This window comes from Ciona intestinalis, chromosome 9 (genome assembly GCF_000224145.3).
Source record: "Ciona intestinalis chromosome 9, KH, whole genome shotgun sequence".
Lineage (NCBI taxonomy): Eukaryota > Metazoa > Chordata > Ascidiacea > Phlebobranchia > Cionidae > Ciona > Ciona intestinalis.
The window spans coordinates 4,966,893-4,983,899 of NC_020174.2; the positions used below are offsets into that span (position 1 = coordinate 4,966,893).

Genomic DNA, 17,007 nt, shown 5'->3' on the forward strand with positions numbered 1-17,007 from the left:
TTTCAATTGTATTCGTGAATATATCACTGTGTGGTAAGATGGATATCTTTAGCTGCTTCAGTTAAAGTTTAGCACATAATATTTAACATTCTCTAATTGTGTTTTTAACAATTTAACACAATCTTTAGAGTGGTGAGGTTATATATTTCTTTGTTTGAATGAATGAATGTAACTTACTTTATCCTCGCGTGGCCGGAAAACGACAGTCGTTATAACACGGGTGTGCACCTCGCGCCAGCTTACGAGTTACCAAGTATGTTTACTACCAGCGGGGCGAGAAAAGAGAACGCAGCGTGTCCCATCTTACCCGACAACTACTATATACCATCATTTCGTTAGCCGGCCATTCGAATGAGTATGGTAACTTGTAAGAGGGAACGAGGTGTAATGAAACAGAACAACCTTTTTCTTACGACTGTCGTTGCACCGCCACGCGGGGATAACTAAATATATAGTAGGGGGTGGGGGAAGACGGGACATCTTTAGCCTCAAATATCCTGATCATATTTTAAACAATTAACAACGGTTTATAGAAGTTGCGACGATACAGTTTTACAATTTTTTGAATGTTATTTGTTTACTGCCGAGAAAATAGATTGAAAAGATGTCCCATCTTCCCCCACCCTACTACATTTACTCAACTGCTTTTTTTCGGCGTGGTTAAAAGTAAACGAAATCACAATTTTTGATGAAACAAATTGTATTGAGTACGCACGATACGAAGAAGAGTAAAATATATGTTGGTAGTCGTAGTTTATTATAAAGTGCAACGTTAAGGTGCATGCTTCACCAGCACCGATGGAGTTTCAATTTATTTCGATTTGACCGTTTCAGTAACAAATTACAACAAAAATAGAAATGATTTAAAAATTTTGAAAAAAATAAAAATAGATTTTTTTTAAATTCGGAATTTATTTTCTTTCGTCGATAGTTTTAATAAACTCAGTAGCGGCCGTGAATTGCATCCACCAGTAAGACTCCTCGCCCGTTAGTTGATCGCCCACGAAACTGGTAACGTATTGAACTGTTGAAAGTAGATGGGCTGGGTTTGCCTGTTAAAGTAAAGAGTTAAGATATTAAGACTAAACATGTTGGAGTATGATATGCTAGGTTGTATTTTAAGACCTAGATTTATAAGGTTCAAAATATAAAATTACAACAAGCCAAACCCTTTTGTTGCTCAAAGTGTTCTTAATAAACAAAGTTCATATTTGGGTAAAACAAAAAAATAAGTTGAGATACCAGAAATTGATCGCTGGTTATTTAAATGAATAATGCAACTCGTAAGCAGGCGCGAGGTGTATGTAACAGAACACATGTTATAATGACTGTCTCTGCCCGCCACGCGAGAATACATAAGCTAAATACAAGGTAACGCGTAAACGGGTACAACCACGTCCTACTAGAGATCTCTAGTGGGCCGTGGTACAACGTGTATGAAACAGCAAATAAACTACATGCACTCATATACAACACACCTTGATCAATACAAACACAAGCACTGGAGTGAAATCATCGGCACCGGGAGCTTCACTTTCATCTGCAAGTTTAAGAAGATGCATCACCGCTCTGCAACATCGGAGAGCAGCATCCAGCTTCCCACGAGGAGATCTATGAGCAGATAACATCCTCGCTTCTCTTTGTGCAGATAACCACGGACTCTCTTTGAGATATTTGCGTCGAACTTGCAGGGAGGGATGGAGAGGTGTTAGAACAGCTGAGAGCCGTGAAATATGTTGATGGAACAGCCTGTAGGGATATTGGAAATATTAAAATTAGGATTGCAGAAAACTTTTTTTTCTGAGCGATGTGTTACTTTTTTACACAGATATACATGTGTTTAAATTAGTAAAGAAAAAAAACTAATACAACAGAATTAGAAAATTCTATTTTAAGCTAAATTTTATTTGTATTTTTGTCTTTGTTTTAACTTGGGACGAAAAGGCCTCAAATTAAACTCTGTATAGGACAACCAGCATGACAACTTGTTAGATTGCTAGGTTGCCACTTATAAGTTACAATCCCACATACTGATCTCTAAGTAAGTCTCCATCTCCATTAGGAAACATGGCGTGTTTATCTATGTAAGTGAAGATGATGCGTTCAACACAACTTTCAGCTTCAAGCATTTGCTCGTCACTTGCGCCTGGGGAGGTATGGAATATCGTTCAATAAATTAGGAGCAAAAATAAATGTGTTAAAGTTGTAAAAGCTTGGGTTTCCAAGTTGATTTAGGCCATGCATACAAAACAAAAGTTGTATTTGGGAATATATATGTCCAGGAATTTCACTTGACTTATTTACTGTTGCTCAACAGTGGTTTATTTCACAAAATATTTTATTGAACAACCTCTCCTCCCCCTCTACACTTCAGACAATCCCTTCTGTTGTTCATGCATGTTAACACACACTATGTAACCCATCCACCGACCCCCACCTTCCCATATCCGATCCTCTCCCATCCTCGAGTTGATCCACGATAAAAACGAACCAACAAGTGATACCTTCTCATCTGATGCTCCTAACCTCATGAAACTATTCCTAAAGTCCCAAACCACTTTTTCCTTCTCTTTGAGGAAGATACGAACGCATTGGGAGGTGAAGAATTTCCTGGGTTATCGGTTTAAAGTTAAGAGATTTGTATAGGACATATTAATTGGCTTGTAATAGTAAAGATATATAAACAAGCTTAATCCCTTTAGGGAAGGTATAAACATATTGTGAGAACCTCCTGGGTTATCGGTTTAAGGTTAATGATGAAACATCAATCCTTTAAGATTGCAATTAAGAAAATAACCAGATTATCTCTTTCACACTTGTAATTTACTTGGCAACAACAATATATTATAATTAACCTGCAAATTGTTTTATCCATCTCAGCACACGTAGTCATGTGTTGTAGATACGATGACGTCGATAACAGATGTTGTCGTGCTCGTATTAAATAAGCTGCGTATGATGAACGGTGGTTGCAATCATTCCACATGCTCTGTAGGTGATATATTGTTACTTTGAATATGATCAAAACCTCAAGTTTTGATAGGTTTTATAAGGTCTTGGCTTTTCAACATACGTGCCAAAAAAGACAATCATATCCAATAGAAGTAAAAAAGTAAAAAAAAGTTTTAAAAATAAAAAATCTCTTTGTGTTGAAAGTTGAAACTAAAAACAAAAATTCTGTTAAAAAAGAAATTCAATTCTGCCCAAAAAACTCTGTCAACAACAAATTTGAAGATTAGGGTTGATCCTCATCACCTGGAGGATGGCCCTGCATCCCGCATCATCAAGTTGGGAGATGCTCCTTAACACTTCATCAAGATGAGCAATCCTTGATCTATCGTGGAGCATGAGGGCTTCAGCATGCGCTCCACGGAGAAAAGACATCAAGTGATCTTTCTGACTGCAAGGGGGGGTGGGGGATTACGTATAAAAAAAATTGTTGTTGCATTTTATGCTAAAAAAACAAACATAGTGGTCTTTCTATTCAATACGTGTGAATTCTTGTGTGTGTGAGATTTAGACCGGACTTGGCCCATTACCTCAACATTGTATATGTACATTTTAGAATATATGGTTAAGGTCCTACAGTAAGAAATGCCATGGGTACTAGGATTTAGGTCGGGGTTTCCAATTACACTAACACCTATATATGCATGTTTAAGTAAAACATTCTCCATGGACCAGGGGTATTTATCCATACAAAGCAAACACGCCACAAACTTTGTCCGATCGTTTTTCCTCCCCCCTCTTTTCTCCACAAATAAAGCATCAGATGAGTTGGGAGACATCACCCCAAGTAGAAGTAGGGCGGGGGACGGGGGCTCAGGGGGTGGTTCGGTCAAGGAGAGGGCTTTCCTTAGCTTTCTCTTCGTGTCTTCTTTCGATTCTCCCTTAGCCATGGGACATGTAGCCGGCGTGGCACGAGATTTGATGTCATGTGTCCCATGCCACGTGCCGTGGTATGAGGAATTGGATGACGCGCCACGGGTTGCAGTTGTCACAGTATCGTCACTTAGTGGGGATTGAACATCAGTTGCTGTGGATCCGCTTATACTGGGGAGATATATAAAGAACCTCTTATAGGAGAATTATATTAAAAAAACTTTTTTTATAAAAATTATTACTAAGTTAGATAAAAAAATAAAGTAAATTTTTATACTATACAATTATAAGTGATATTGATGAGAAAAATTAATGAATTAACTCAAAACAGCCCAACTTTTAGACAATTTTTGTTTCTCTTTATAGAATGATACAAACTTACTTTTGGTGGTCAGGTGATTCCCCTGAGTAGATACCAGGATCCAACCCAGGCTCCCCTGCTCCATTCTCATTCTGTTGGTTCGATACTTTCTGTCGATACTTCTGTAAGATGTCTTCACCAGGGGAGCTTAACTGTAAAGGAAACTTAATTGAGGGTTTAGCTTCTGTATCATTTACTTACAATATTGTTGTTTTTTTACATGTTGTTATTTTGTTGATTAAGATCTGTTCAAATACATTTTCGGCTAACAGGTGTTTAGTTACAGGTATTTTCCCCACATTTATTAGTACGGGTAGAATTATCACAACTACTTTGGTGTTCAACTTACTTCAGAATCATTCAGTTGAATTTCTTTTTCCAGTGAAGCTGAAAACAAAAGGGGTAAATATAAACATAAAAAGGCATCAAATTTTTTATGTGGGCTCCTACATAGAATTGGTCAATTGAAAGAACTTATTGTAGTTTAGAACTTGTTGTTAAGCAGCTTTAAACCCACACAATAATAACCTGCTACAACTTACTTAAACCACACCACACCTATATAAAAATACTTACAAACACATCACCATATAATACTTACATCCTGCATTATAAAAGCTTGACGATGCCGTCCCATCATATCCCCCATTTAACCTTGGTAACCCACCCTTGCGTTTCGCAAAGCTCGGAAATCGGTTCGTTTTCCACCAAGATTTCTTGCGATCCAGTGGTTTGTTCCTACCATCCTGGTGTGTTGTATGGTTATTAATATACGGTAAGTGTATTCTTTGGGTAATATTGTAAGTAGGTTAGGATGGTCCATGTTTTTACCATTTATTCATTCTATATAGTAAGTTGGAGAAAGAGGAGATATGCTTTCATTCTGTTTTCTTGTCCCATTTGGTAGTAAACAAATATTTACAAAGACACATAATCATATCCTCCTATCCATGACATAACACAATAATCGCACATGGAGTTTTCTATTTAGATGTATGAAAGCAGTCTGGGTGTTGGGGTAATGGGCCAACTTTGGCCTAATCCTGGGTGCATGACAAAGTCCTTACCAACATACAATAGAATGATAAAACAATGAACAAACAAACATAAACCTTCACCTGTACATTTGGTTCCTTGGGCCTTGCACCTTGTGGTAAGTTATTCTTATGTGGTTTATTTTCATTGTTACCTTCTTCTGGTTTCGTGGCAAGAGGTGCGGAGGTGCTTTGGTTGTTTGCTATTTGTGGTATTATAATGAGATAACGTGACTTAATTTTTGTCTGTTACGTTTTCATAGCACTGTATCCTTACTGTATTTCTTTATAATGGTATTGGAACTTGGGTGACCATTAGGTAAATAATGTATGTTTTCCCAAACATATAAAATCTAATTAAACTAAAACATTATAGATACAATTTTATACAGTTGTTATATTATATTGCAAAAATATACTTGTATATACCTGTATTGACACTAACAAGCCTATCGGTTGTAGCAGCTCCTGTATCTGATGGTTTTATCTCTGGGACTTTTTCTTGCTCTGAAAGCACAAATTAATTACATTTGTAGTTTGTAAGCAATGTTTAACACATATGTAAGTTTACCATCTGTTTGGTTTTGTGAAGAATCCATGTTAATTTTAGGAATGGCTGAATTATTCTTGCTGAGTGGATCAAATGTACTTAGCACATCATCATGAGTGGGGTGTGTGTTAACCACTACAAAGGGAGAGTCCTGGTTATGATTGACAGTTTGTAGAGGTTTGTCCGTTGGTTTATTATCTGGTGTTTCATCCCATGCAACTATCTTGCTGGTTTGCATGGGTGGGGGTTGGGGTAATACTTCAGGGGTGAAGGGTTGGGTGGGAGTGGGGTTGTTTTTATGTTGTGGGGGTGGGGGCCTCGGTGGTGGGGTGAAAGATGCATTATCCCGAGAATCTTTACTAGACTTCTTGTAAGGACTCCTCTTGATGGTATTGATGTGTTCAAAGTCCATTGGAGAACTCCCGCTATCCGGAGCGTCCTCTTGCTTCGGAATGTTCCACGCCACGCTCTTCTCTACTCTTTTCGCATCAAACGATGCGGAAGTCCGGATGTTGCCATCTGCTCGCGAGGACATCAATAAAGGAGATTGGTTGGCAGCCAACCTTGGTGATGCGGAAGCACTGGATGATGACGGCACAGCACGATCAGGCTCACTACTGTTAGAACTTCCCCCTCCCCCAGTGTGACTGCTTTCCCCAGACCCCCCTCCTCTGTTAATCAGGTCATCAGCATCGGGACTAATACTAGAAGGACATTTTCCATAACTACGATCATAATGACTCCATTGCTCGTCACTTGCTGCGATTTAATGTGAAAAAATTTGTTTGAAACTAATGATTAGTTAATTTGAATATGGATGAACAACTAAATGAATTCAACTTATATATACGATTGTTATAACTACACTGTTCATTACTTGCTGGTAATCTGTATGAAGATAAAATATGTATATCTATCATATAAGCTAAGTGCTATAGGATATACCAACAGTATAAAACTACAGGTGGGAAAACATGATTCACCTTTAGCTTGAATATTATCAGATACAAGACTTAGACCCGATACTCCACTAAACCCGGATGCCGCGCTTAATCCTGGGGTACTCGCACGTGATCTGTTGTCTTCCATCACATCTTCAGATGCCTGGGAACAATTTATCTTTCAGATACAAACCATTGGTACTACATATAAAATGGAACAAAACTTGAATTAATAACAATTAGAATCCAGTCCTGATGTATTATTGTAGTAATGTCCTTATGAAAGACTCTTAACAGACATTGCTCAAACCCAGAGATCCCTAATAGGATGTAGCACCCTGGGTATTGGGTTAATGAGCCAACTCTAGCCTAAACCCAGATACAATTACTTGCCATGCCGCAGGACGTCACACAGGATATTTTCCTCCTAACACACCACGAACAAACATTACTTACAGCAGTCCCCGTCTCCGATTCAAGCTCCTGCAGCCGATCCTCTGATCTAATGTCCGGAGGTTCACTGTCGCTAGGCAGCACCTCCACACTCCATACATCACTCCTTGAATCTTCGTCACGAGCAAGAGCAAGGAAGGAGCTGATGCTCCCGTTGTTGCTTGGTCTGTAAAGTTATTATTATGGGTAGGTACAGATGGAGTGTAACACTTAATTGGGCTTAAACTCAGCATATGATAAGTTACTTACATGGTAACTGGTAAGCTGGCACGCAGCATATAAAACAGAATACCTGTGTTATAACGACCTTTTCAGCCACGCAAGGATAAAGTAAGTTGTCTACATTTATTCATAAAACAGCAGGGTTGAGTAAAGCAACCAATAAACTGAAATCCTACATCTTAGCTCCCCCATCATGCCACACCATAGGACCTCCCCCATATAGAATACCAGCAGCAACACACAACCCTAATAAACAGCCAACCCACCTCAACCTTCCTGGAGGATCCTCTGATATTTCATCCAATCTTTCCGACTGCGAATCCTGTTCAGCAGGAGCTTCAGAGTCCGAAGCATAAACATCCATGCTCCATGTGTCGCTGCGCGCATCCACGGGGGCCGGTTGGTTCCCTGGTTCATCCCTTCGTGGGTCAGTTACACCCGGGTCCGCGAAACGAACCCCAAGTTCTTGACGGATTTCGAACTTTCGCATTTTGTCTTCGATGCTCTCACTATAAACAAGGAGATGTCGATACAAGACATGGATTTTCATTAATTATACAGATAAATGTAGTTAATATATTTATAATTACTATAATGGCTGGTTGATTGCTATCCTGTATGGTTAACAATTCGGTCAACCCATTAGTCACCACTCAGTTAAAGAATTTAAGTGTCTTGCCTATAGAAACACACACCTATTAAGCAACAAAACTTTCTTTTATGTTGTAAGCCAAACCAGACAATGACATTTGGCCATGACACCAAATTGAAGCACATCAATACATTTTCATGATTCTCTCTTCAACATTAAGTTATTTACCCGTTACCATTGTTATAGTTGGTTACATCTAAAGTTTAGAGCACATCAGTATACATACATACAATGGTCAACATAAACTACACTTGCATGGTTATTCCTAACACTGAGTTAGTTACCGTGAGGTTGGTAGTTTTCTCCTTAAAGCTTTTAAAGCTTCGTCGTTGTTTGCGTGCGTTACGCTCTCCTGGTCACCACCGTCATCATCATCATCCTATTGTCATAAAGGTGAGTATGATTCCATTATGATGTCATAATTAAAAGCAGTGAAAGTTTCTGAATTCTACTAAGCCTATGAGTATGTGTGTTGGTTATTTAAAGTAATGATCCAACGCCTTTAATACCTTTGGCTTGCCAAGAAAATAGATTATACATACCATATTAAAATAGTATAAAATAAAGTATAAAACTAGTATAAAATAATATCTTGAAGAATCTTGAGTTAAAACACCTATGTAGCCTATGTAATATCTGTTCTAACTTGTCTATAAATATTTTCCATTTAATTAATGCATTTCAGCACGGTTGTCCCACAACTGTAATATCCATTTAAGCTTTGGTACAAATATAGTATGTAAGGTATATAAATACCAACCTGGTTTCCATGCGAGCTAATAGCATGGAAGCTGCTTGTATCATCCACAGCTGCTTCCTCCTGCTGATCAAGATCAATGGAAGATGATCCGGAAGTCCTGGAGATTCCATCCTCAGTTGGAAGCTCCTCACCAACCTCACTAAGGTCCGAGCCTGGAAAATTAAATGGGACATTTTTTCATTCCATTTTCTTGTCCTATTTGGTAGTAATGACGCCCATAGACCGTTGTTAATTGTTTAAAACACAATCAAGGTTTAATATTATGTGCTAAAGAGGCCTATCTTAAAGTGGTTAGCAATTCTTTTACGAGGTAACGGTTCAAGGCTTGATGCTGTTACAGTAGTGGTTGTGTGTGGCCGTGGACAAGATACTCGAATGTTATTTTAAAATGATGGTTAATGTCCCTAAATTAAACTGATACAGGCTTAAACCTAAAGTTATTACAACTACAGACCACTGGGATAAATAACAAGACCCGAATGCTACCAACCTCCAGAATAAAGTGAGAATCGCGACCTTTTTTCCAGCCCGTCAGCCTCAGTTAGTGAAGCATCGTCCAATGAAGCAGCTTCAATGGTTGATACATTGGGTGGGAGGGTTTGGGTGGCTTGTAGTTCTAATACCTGCATGTACGAAACAGTTTTTGGAGAATTACTTTAAAACATAAAACATTGTGTATGAAATATTTGTAGCTCTAATATTTACGAATATAAAATATTGAAAGGGATTATACGGCTTAATGCTGTAACTTTAATTTAATATGAGCTATGGTAGAGTTCAACATAGTTTATACCAAGACAATCACTTATTAGAATTGATTAACATTAAGTTAAACTTAGATTAGGTTCTGGGCCTTCTGGCATAATGTGACAACTCTGGCCTAAATCTTGGGTACCATATTATGGCAGACTTCAGGACCTCATCTTTATATAGCAGTACACAAAGTTTACAAACACACACTTAAATATAGGATATGGTAGTTAAACATAGCATAGACCTAGTCTATTTTTAAATACATTTGATGAACATAAAGGTAAACATTACCTCAGCTTCGCCCAGAGTCCCAGGTTGTTGATCAGGTCCACTATTACTAAGTGACATCACTAATACAACACCCATAGTATCAGGTTGGGTGTTGTTACCATTAGAAGAAACATCTAATGAATTTTATTTGATGATCATTGTTTTATAAAATATAACAAATAATTGGGACAGTTACCGATAAAATTAAGTGGACTAATAAGACTGTTTAATATACTTCAAACATAAGTGGACCAGTAAGAGTGTTTCATATACTTTAAATAAGCTATTTTATATATTAACTTTTTACCATTTCATATATATAAACAAACATGCATGACAAATACAACTAAAAGACCATATGGTAAAAAATAATATGATGGTTAGATAAACAAGCACCATCTACCTCCGGCTGCAATATCTTCATTCACTTCTAAACTTTCATCTCGTTTTGGTGATCGATTCTTTACTGTTTAATGTGTTAGCACATAAGGCATTCAATATGATGATATGATGTATTAGACGTAGTATGTTATACATGCACTTTTTTAATAATAGGCGCCAAACCTGGGGTGGCAGGGTAGGCAGGCTTATCCTAGAATTTTCTGCGCTGTATTAATCAGTCTCCCCCTGCGTTTTAAAAAGTTTGGGGCCTATGACCTTATTAACTGTGAACAACAACATGCTTGCTTTAAAGTAACTTCAACAAAAGATTTTAACATAAAAAAGACCAAATATTTTAGAATCAAGTTATCACATACTTTTTGTACTTTTTGAAAATATCTTTTTAGCTGGAGTAAGATTCCCTGAGTTATTCATGCCTTGTAAGTCACCAGCTGATCCCCCAGATGGTGTAAGATAACCAGAATTACCATTGCCACGAGATGCAGCTATGGAATAGTTGTGATTATTAAAGGGGTTACAAGTAAGGAGATGGAAATTTTAATTTAATAATTTATCTATATTACTGACTTGATTTTAAATTAAACAACGTATTACAGATTTAATTTTAAGTTAAAACAAGCGCGATATTATATGTTTTAGCAATCTATTAACGTACCATTATCGTCAGGTGGTTGGACATTACTTTGCATCTCCTTCACAACACTTGCAGGTGGATTGTCGGGGAGATGATTCAAGATCTCGGCAAGGGTTGATTGGTCCACGCCTCGTACGTCAGATTTCTGAGGAAAATAAATCAAAGATGTTTACATTTTGTACAAAATGCATTTATTTTTTTCCTATTATAATCAATAACATAGATATGTTAGATACATGACATAGTAGATATTATGATGTTAAAGTTTGTGTTTTCTTACCTGCAGATCATTAAGGAAATGTATAAGTTGCACCAGTTGTTTAATTGTGATGAATACCGATCGATTAGTGTGAGTGTGTTGGCTAACTATATTGTCAGGCGTTGAATCTTGGTTGCTTGGGCTAATCACAACATCTATTAACCTTCTCATTGGGCCCTGGATGAGATGTATGTATGTAACTGGTTATCCTGAAACGACGGGCAATGACAGTCGCTATAATACAGGTGTTTAGTTAAACACCTCGTGCCTGCTTATAGAGTTACCACGTATGTAACTTATTTACCGTCACGGGGCAAGGCATTAACAGTCGTTATAACACAGATGTTCTTGCATACAGAGGTAATTATAACATAGGCTGCTGGCAAAGCCACCAAATCTTTTTTAAACACATGGGAGAGCAGAGTACTTAAACACACAATCCTGTGAAACAAATTAAACTTAATGGTTGAAATGTTCACTAATTAACATAGTGCGGAAAACTTTGTTTGAGTCAATGTATTGATTAGCACTGTCAACATATAACCACAAGAAACAATGAAGTGATTTTAAACTAATTATTGGAAAGTTACCTTGTCTAGCTTTGAGTAAAACGAATCATTTTGTTGGGAAGTTTCATTCCAGTGTGCCATCACTTGTAATACCTATGGATATTATTATATTATGCAGAGTTTGGACAAATCAAATTTCTTGGGTGGGTTAACCCATATTTTGATGCATTAAATGCAGAGTTTCTGGTCAGTTTTATTACAAACATTACAGGTTACCGCCCATATATATATATACATTTTACAATAGCCTTCATTTTTAAACATTTCAGTTTAAAACTAAACCATCTTTTTTTTCTTGAATAAAAAATGTTATCCCATTAAATCTTTATTCCCCATACGCCATAATATAAGATACAATATGAGTATATCTACTTACCTGAGCAACTTGCATTAGGTTAAACCTTGTTAGATCACTTAGTGGAACATCCCCCGTTACCCCGTATAATTCAGGGTTAACAATAGCTGGGCAAACAAACTGATGGAGAAGAAAATCAGCGCTTAATGATCTTGCTTCAGATTCTGATACAACACCTGTGGGAGTGGGTGGTTATAACTTACAACTATAACATAAGAAAAACATGAGCATGAAAACCATAAGCACATAACCACTTAAACCACATTTACAGCCGTAAGCGACAAACTTAATAAATGCAGGAAAGGCAGGGATAGTTAGATACATGTTTCTATTAAACATATCTAGTTAATTGGTTTTAATATTTACTATTTAATACAGAGCAGAAAATTTCACCCCACTAAACCAGGTTTGGTGCCAACAGTTACAACAGATTACCACAACAATTTCATTACTTTACCAAAAAATTGCATATTATAAAGAAAAATGTGACATTCATAATAAATTGTACTAAAATCTAATATAAGGCAGTCCACACACTTAAACTTTTAACTAATTGAAACCCTAAACCATTAAACAATTAAAAATAGCCGGCTGTAATTGCAGCTTAGGAATGAAAGCAATTAAAAGTATTTCATGAATAATTAAACAAGTGGTTACCTGCGTCTTTCACAATATGAAACGCCCTCGATATAATCCACCTCAGGCTTTGTGGGAAGCACGTCATAGTTTGTAACAAACTATCAACAAATGAAGAACAAATGTCAATCAATGCTTGCTCTGTTCGTTCAACATGCTGCTTCAGTTTTTCCTGATTTCGAAAATAAAATTGAATGTAACACTAACATGTGTTATCCTCGCTTGGACAAATACACCCACAATATTAGCAGCAATCAGCCTTGAACCCATAACCTCTGGGTTAAAGGCAGGCGCACTAACTACTGTGTCACAACGCGGACAGGCATTCAAGATATAATCACCAAAAGAAGTTACTATGGACTATATATAGATACAACATTCTAGTCACGATACAGAAACATTGATTGATTGACAATTAAAACACATTACACAATTTTACTACTAGCCTTAAAATATTACAGATGGTAATAGACCAAAGCCTACATCCTAGGCATCCAGACATTCCCTGCTGTAAGACCTTATAACTTATAGAATAGATACAATTCTATTCTTGTTATACATTGGTAAGGTTCTAGCCATGGGACCTGGAATTTAACAGTTGTCCCATTATCCCAACACCCAGGGATTTAAGCCACAGTTGCCCCATTACCCCAACACCCAGGGTGCGACGGCATGGACCTTACCAGATGTTAAAGCCTGGCACTTCCATTAACAATACATAATGAATAACACAGCATTAAATAACTAGTTACCTGAAACGCAGGGGTATCTTGGCTCCCAAACCTTTTAGCAATCTCATTGGAGCTGAGTCGGGCTAGAACTTTTTGTGGGTTTGTTTCAAGGAATAGTTCGTGATCCATAATGATCTACAAGTAAGTTTGCTTTTAAATTTGGGTACATCAAGGCTAATCCTAGCACGTTTTCAATAAGGTATGATGATGCCACTATAGGCCTGCCCCTCTTATCTATGGATATATGTCATATATTGGTTTATTGTTTTATCGTTGATGTATTACTAAAATATTGGATTGGATACTGCATCATTTGCAAGGTATGCTATTCAAATCTTCACTAATTAAAAGCATCACCTCACATTTAGTAATTGAACATTGAGTAAGAACAAGCATGAAACTAATTAAAGCAATTGTGGACAATTTTCAGAATAATTAGGTTTTGAATATCATCAAAACAGCAGACCTTAAGCCAGCATTGGTTTTAAGGAAAGCTACATCAATAATGTGTTCATCCACTCATTCATTGTGTTTACAGTATTATATTCCCAATTACCTCCATTATTGGTTGGTGTAACGCAGACATAAGAAACAGTTTTCCTGACCATAAGGATTCAGCAAAAAGTCTAAGAAGAAAAAAAAAAGCTAAATTATTATTAATCAAAATAAATTATTTGCCAATGACTACTGATATGAATACTGATAGGCATATGTGTCCTTGGGCAAGAAAGCAACATTACTCCAACCTAGTAACTCAGAGCAGACACCATTGTTGTCCTGTCACTGAGGGGTAGCCTGAGTGTTTGGGTAATGGGCCATATCTGAACTAAATTCCAGGTTCTTCATCCATAAAGAATAGAAAAATATATATTAGTTATTTGACAATTGAAAAATATATATTAGTTATTTTACANATTGAAAGACATGGGTACATATATATATATACATATATATATATATATATATAAACATTGATATTTATGGTATAATTACTTGAACACTGTGCAGAAAGCTGATGTTCCTTTTTGTAGCAATCTGCTTGGTTGTTCAATAGTGGCAAGTTGTAGCAACATCAATGTTTCAATCAACTGGGGAGAAAAGAATGAAATGCATCCCCCCTTAGGTTAAATAATTCATATATCTATTGACAGGGAAATATTTGATTTATATTTACGGTTACAAATTACCATCCTTCTATTTTTTATAAGGCAAAACAAGTGTAAATTCAAACAGATTCATTTGAAAATATTTCTTGCAACAAAACTTTAAAAACAATAAAATTTTTAAATGTTTCTCTATTTAAAAAAAAAACGTTTTTCAGTCCTTACTTTGTGTTCAATATGTCAGAACACCCACGTTATAACGACTGTTATTTTCCCGAGCGGGCAAAGATAAACAAGTAACATTTATTCATCAATTGAATCCCTATGTGTATTCTTACCTCAAGTAATTGCCTGTGATCATCTGCAACCATATTATTACCATAGCATCCCATAACCATGGTCCTGGCTACATCAGATGTGGAATCTAACCCAAGTTTATCTCCATAAGCCAAACATGCAGCGGCGAATGTGGGATTGTTAATAAAGGCCTAGAAATAACAAAATACTTAAAAGACAAAACTGCATGGCTAGTATAGTGGAGTGCATACTTCATAGGCAACAGTCTTTTTTTTGGTAAAATCTGGGGTGACGATAAAATGTAGTTACACTCACAGTTGTTAAACATAGGGAACCTCCTTGATTAATGTGAAAATGCAATATATTTGGGTCTTTTAGTTTGTATAAATACATAACAGTAAACAGTAATTACATGTTTAAGGTGTGAAGCAGAGGCTCTAAAGATATAGTGCCACAACAGCAGATTATTCAAGGATTTTAATATACTGGAATTCCTGGGATACCAAATATGTATTCAGCATTACCAAACAACCTACTTCAATAAACTGTGAGTACATGGACTCCTGGTAACCAAGTTCTTTATATCCATCAACAAACTCAATGTTGTCCAACTGTTTTGATCGGCGATTGCATAAAGCTGGTGTTTCTGATGGAAACAATATTATTATTAGTGTGATTGATGGTATACAACTATTACAGAAAAATGCTATATATAAAATACAAAATACAGAGGCCTACTATGAATAACTCTTACCTACAAATAACAATTACTGTTATTTTTCTCTCTGATTGTTGTAGCAAAGATCAAAGAATAATTAAAACAAAAAAACAGGATACAGCGAAAAAACAACAGTTGTTAAACCACATTTCCAATTAAAATATGTTATATTTACATTTAATTGGTCAAAAGAAGCTTGGTGGCAACACATAGCGGACAAACAACAAGCCATTTATGTTTAATTATTTCCAATAAATGACACGCCTGTTTGTTTTGATCCTAATATTCAACATTATGTTTTACATGTATTCCATTACCTGATTAAGAATGTGTTAAACTTTAAACTATTTACAGCAGTATAAAGAAATGTGCTAAATACAGAAACATAGTGTCAGCAATATAAGTTTGGGAATTTCCTAGGCATTGATTACAACACAATACAAGTACAACTTCCTGCACCAGTTAGGGAATATGGTTGATTAATTATAATACAATGTTGGAAAACTTGGTATAGTGTTATACCTCCAATGTTAAAATCAGAGGCAAATACACATCATGATTAAGCTTACATTTTTGCAGTCAAAAATACCTTTTGAACCAACTAGATTCGAATTTTTCAATGTATAATTTACATTAAACAAGACACCTTATCTTTTACAGAAAATCAAGAAAAAAATACACGCACTCGACTTGCATAACATATGTTTTTTAAATTTTCTTTTCTTATAGAGTAAGGAAAATCAGATTTAATAAAACAAGTGTCATTTATCTTTCTGAAAACAGAGATGGGAATTAACAGCAAAATATTGTACATGTTATACAACTAACGCACCTTGTGAACTGTTGACAATTAAGCGGCTTAGATTCAAGTAATGTTGCCTCGTTACCCAGTATGTATGCGATAATGCTTCCACACGTGATCGAACTTCATCATTTAGTTTCCAAACTGCATCCTACAATGAAACAAAACTTGTATGAATGAATGTAATATTTTATTCTTGAGGTAACGGCAATCTATATAATACGGTTGTTCTGTTCTATACACCTAGTGCAAGCTAACGAGTTACCACGTATGTAACTTTGAGGATAATTTTTTTAATTATTTTGTAATGTATGGCAGACAATTTAGACCACCTATATAGTTACAGTTGTCAGTCTTTGGCAGTAAAAGGCCATATTCTTCAATACAAAAGGAGGCTATATTCTTTAATACATTGGTTTTAATATTTAAAAAAATCAAATTTCAAACCTGCTCAGATTTAATAAACAGTCGTTCTTCATGCAGTCGTCTTATTAATTCCATTAAACTTGTCATATTGCTGTTAACGTTTCATACACGCTACGAAATAGTTTGTTAAATATGCGCCAGTTAAAGGAAAATTGCCTTACGGTCACCAGCTAAATAACAACAAAAACATTTTGTCA

General features: G+C 36.2%; 1 protein-coding gene across 1 annotated transcript; it reads right to left on the reverse strand.

Annotated features, from left to right (window-relative positions):
* Nucleotides 1-682: 682 nt before the first annotated feature.
* LOC100177149 (GTPase-activating protein and VPS9 domain-containing protein 1) lies at nucleotides 683-16,979 on the reverse strand. Its single transcript, XM_018813524.2, has 34 exons — nucleotides 16,832-16,979; nucleotides 16,415-16,535; nucleotides 15,401-15,510; nucleotides 14,906-15,055; nucleotides 14,458-14,552; nucleotides 14,021-14,090; nucleotides 13,486-13,599; nucleotides 12,755-12,905; nucleotides 12,119-12,273; nucleotides 11,764-11,835; nucleotides 11,195-11,350; nucleotides 10,936-11,059; nucleotides 10,637-10,765; nucleotides 10,282-10,344; nucleotides 9,900-10,012; nucleotides 9,346-9,478; nucleotides 8,856-9,007; nucleotides 8,380-8,474; nucleotides 7,710-7,952; nucleotides 7,225-7,387; nucleotides 6,811-6,931; nucleotides 5,849-6,586; nucleotides 5,707-5,784; nucleotides 5,362-5,480; nucleotides 4,845-4,989; nucleotides 4,593-4,630; nucleotides 4,265-4,395; nucleotides 3,721-4,053; nucleotides 3,256-3,400; nucleotides 2,856-2,989; nucleotides 2,438-2,610; nucleotides 2,032-2,146; nucleotides 1,479-1,749; nucleotides 683-1,052 (listed from the first exon to the last, which is right to left on the reverse strand). The coding sequence occupies exons 1-34, from the start codon at nucleotides 16,895-16,897 to the stop codon at nucleotides 912-914; spliced, it is 5,157 nt and encodes a 1,718-aa protein (XP_018669069.1). The 5' UTR covers nucleotides 16,898-16,979; the 3' UTR covers nucleotides 683-911.
* Between the last annotated feature and the right edge of the window lie 28 nt (nucleotides 16,980-17,007).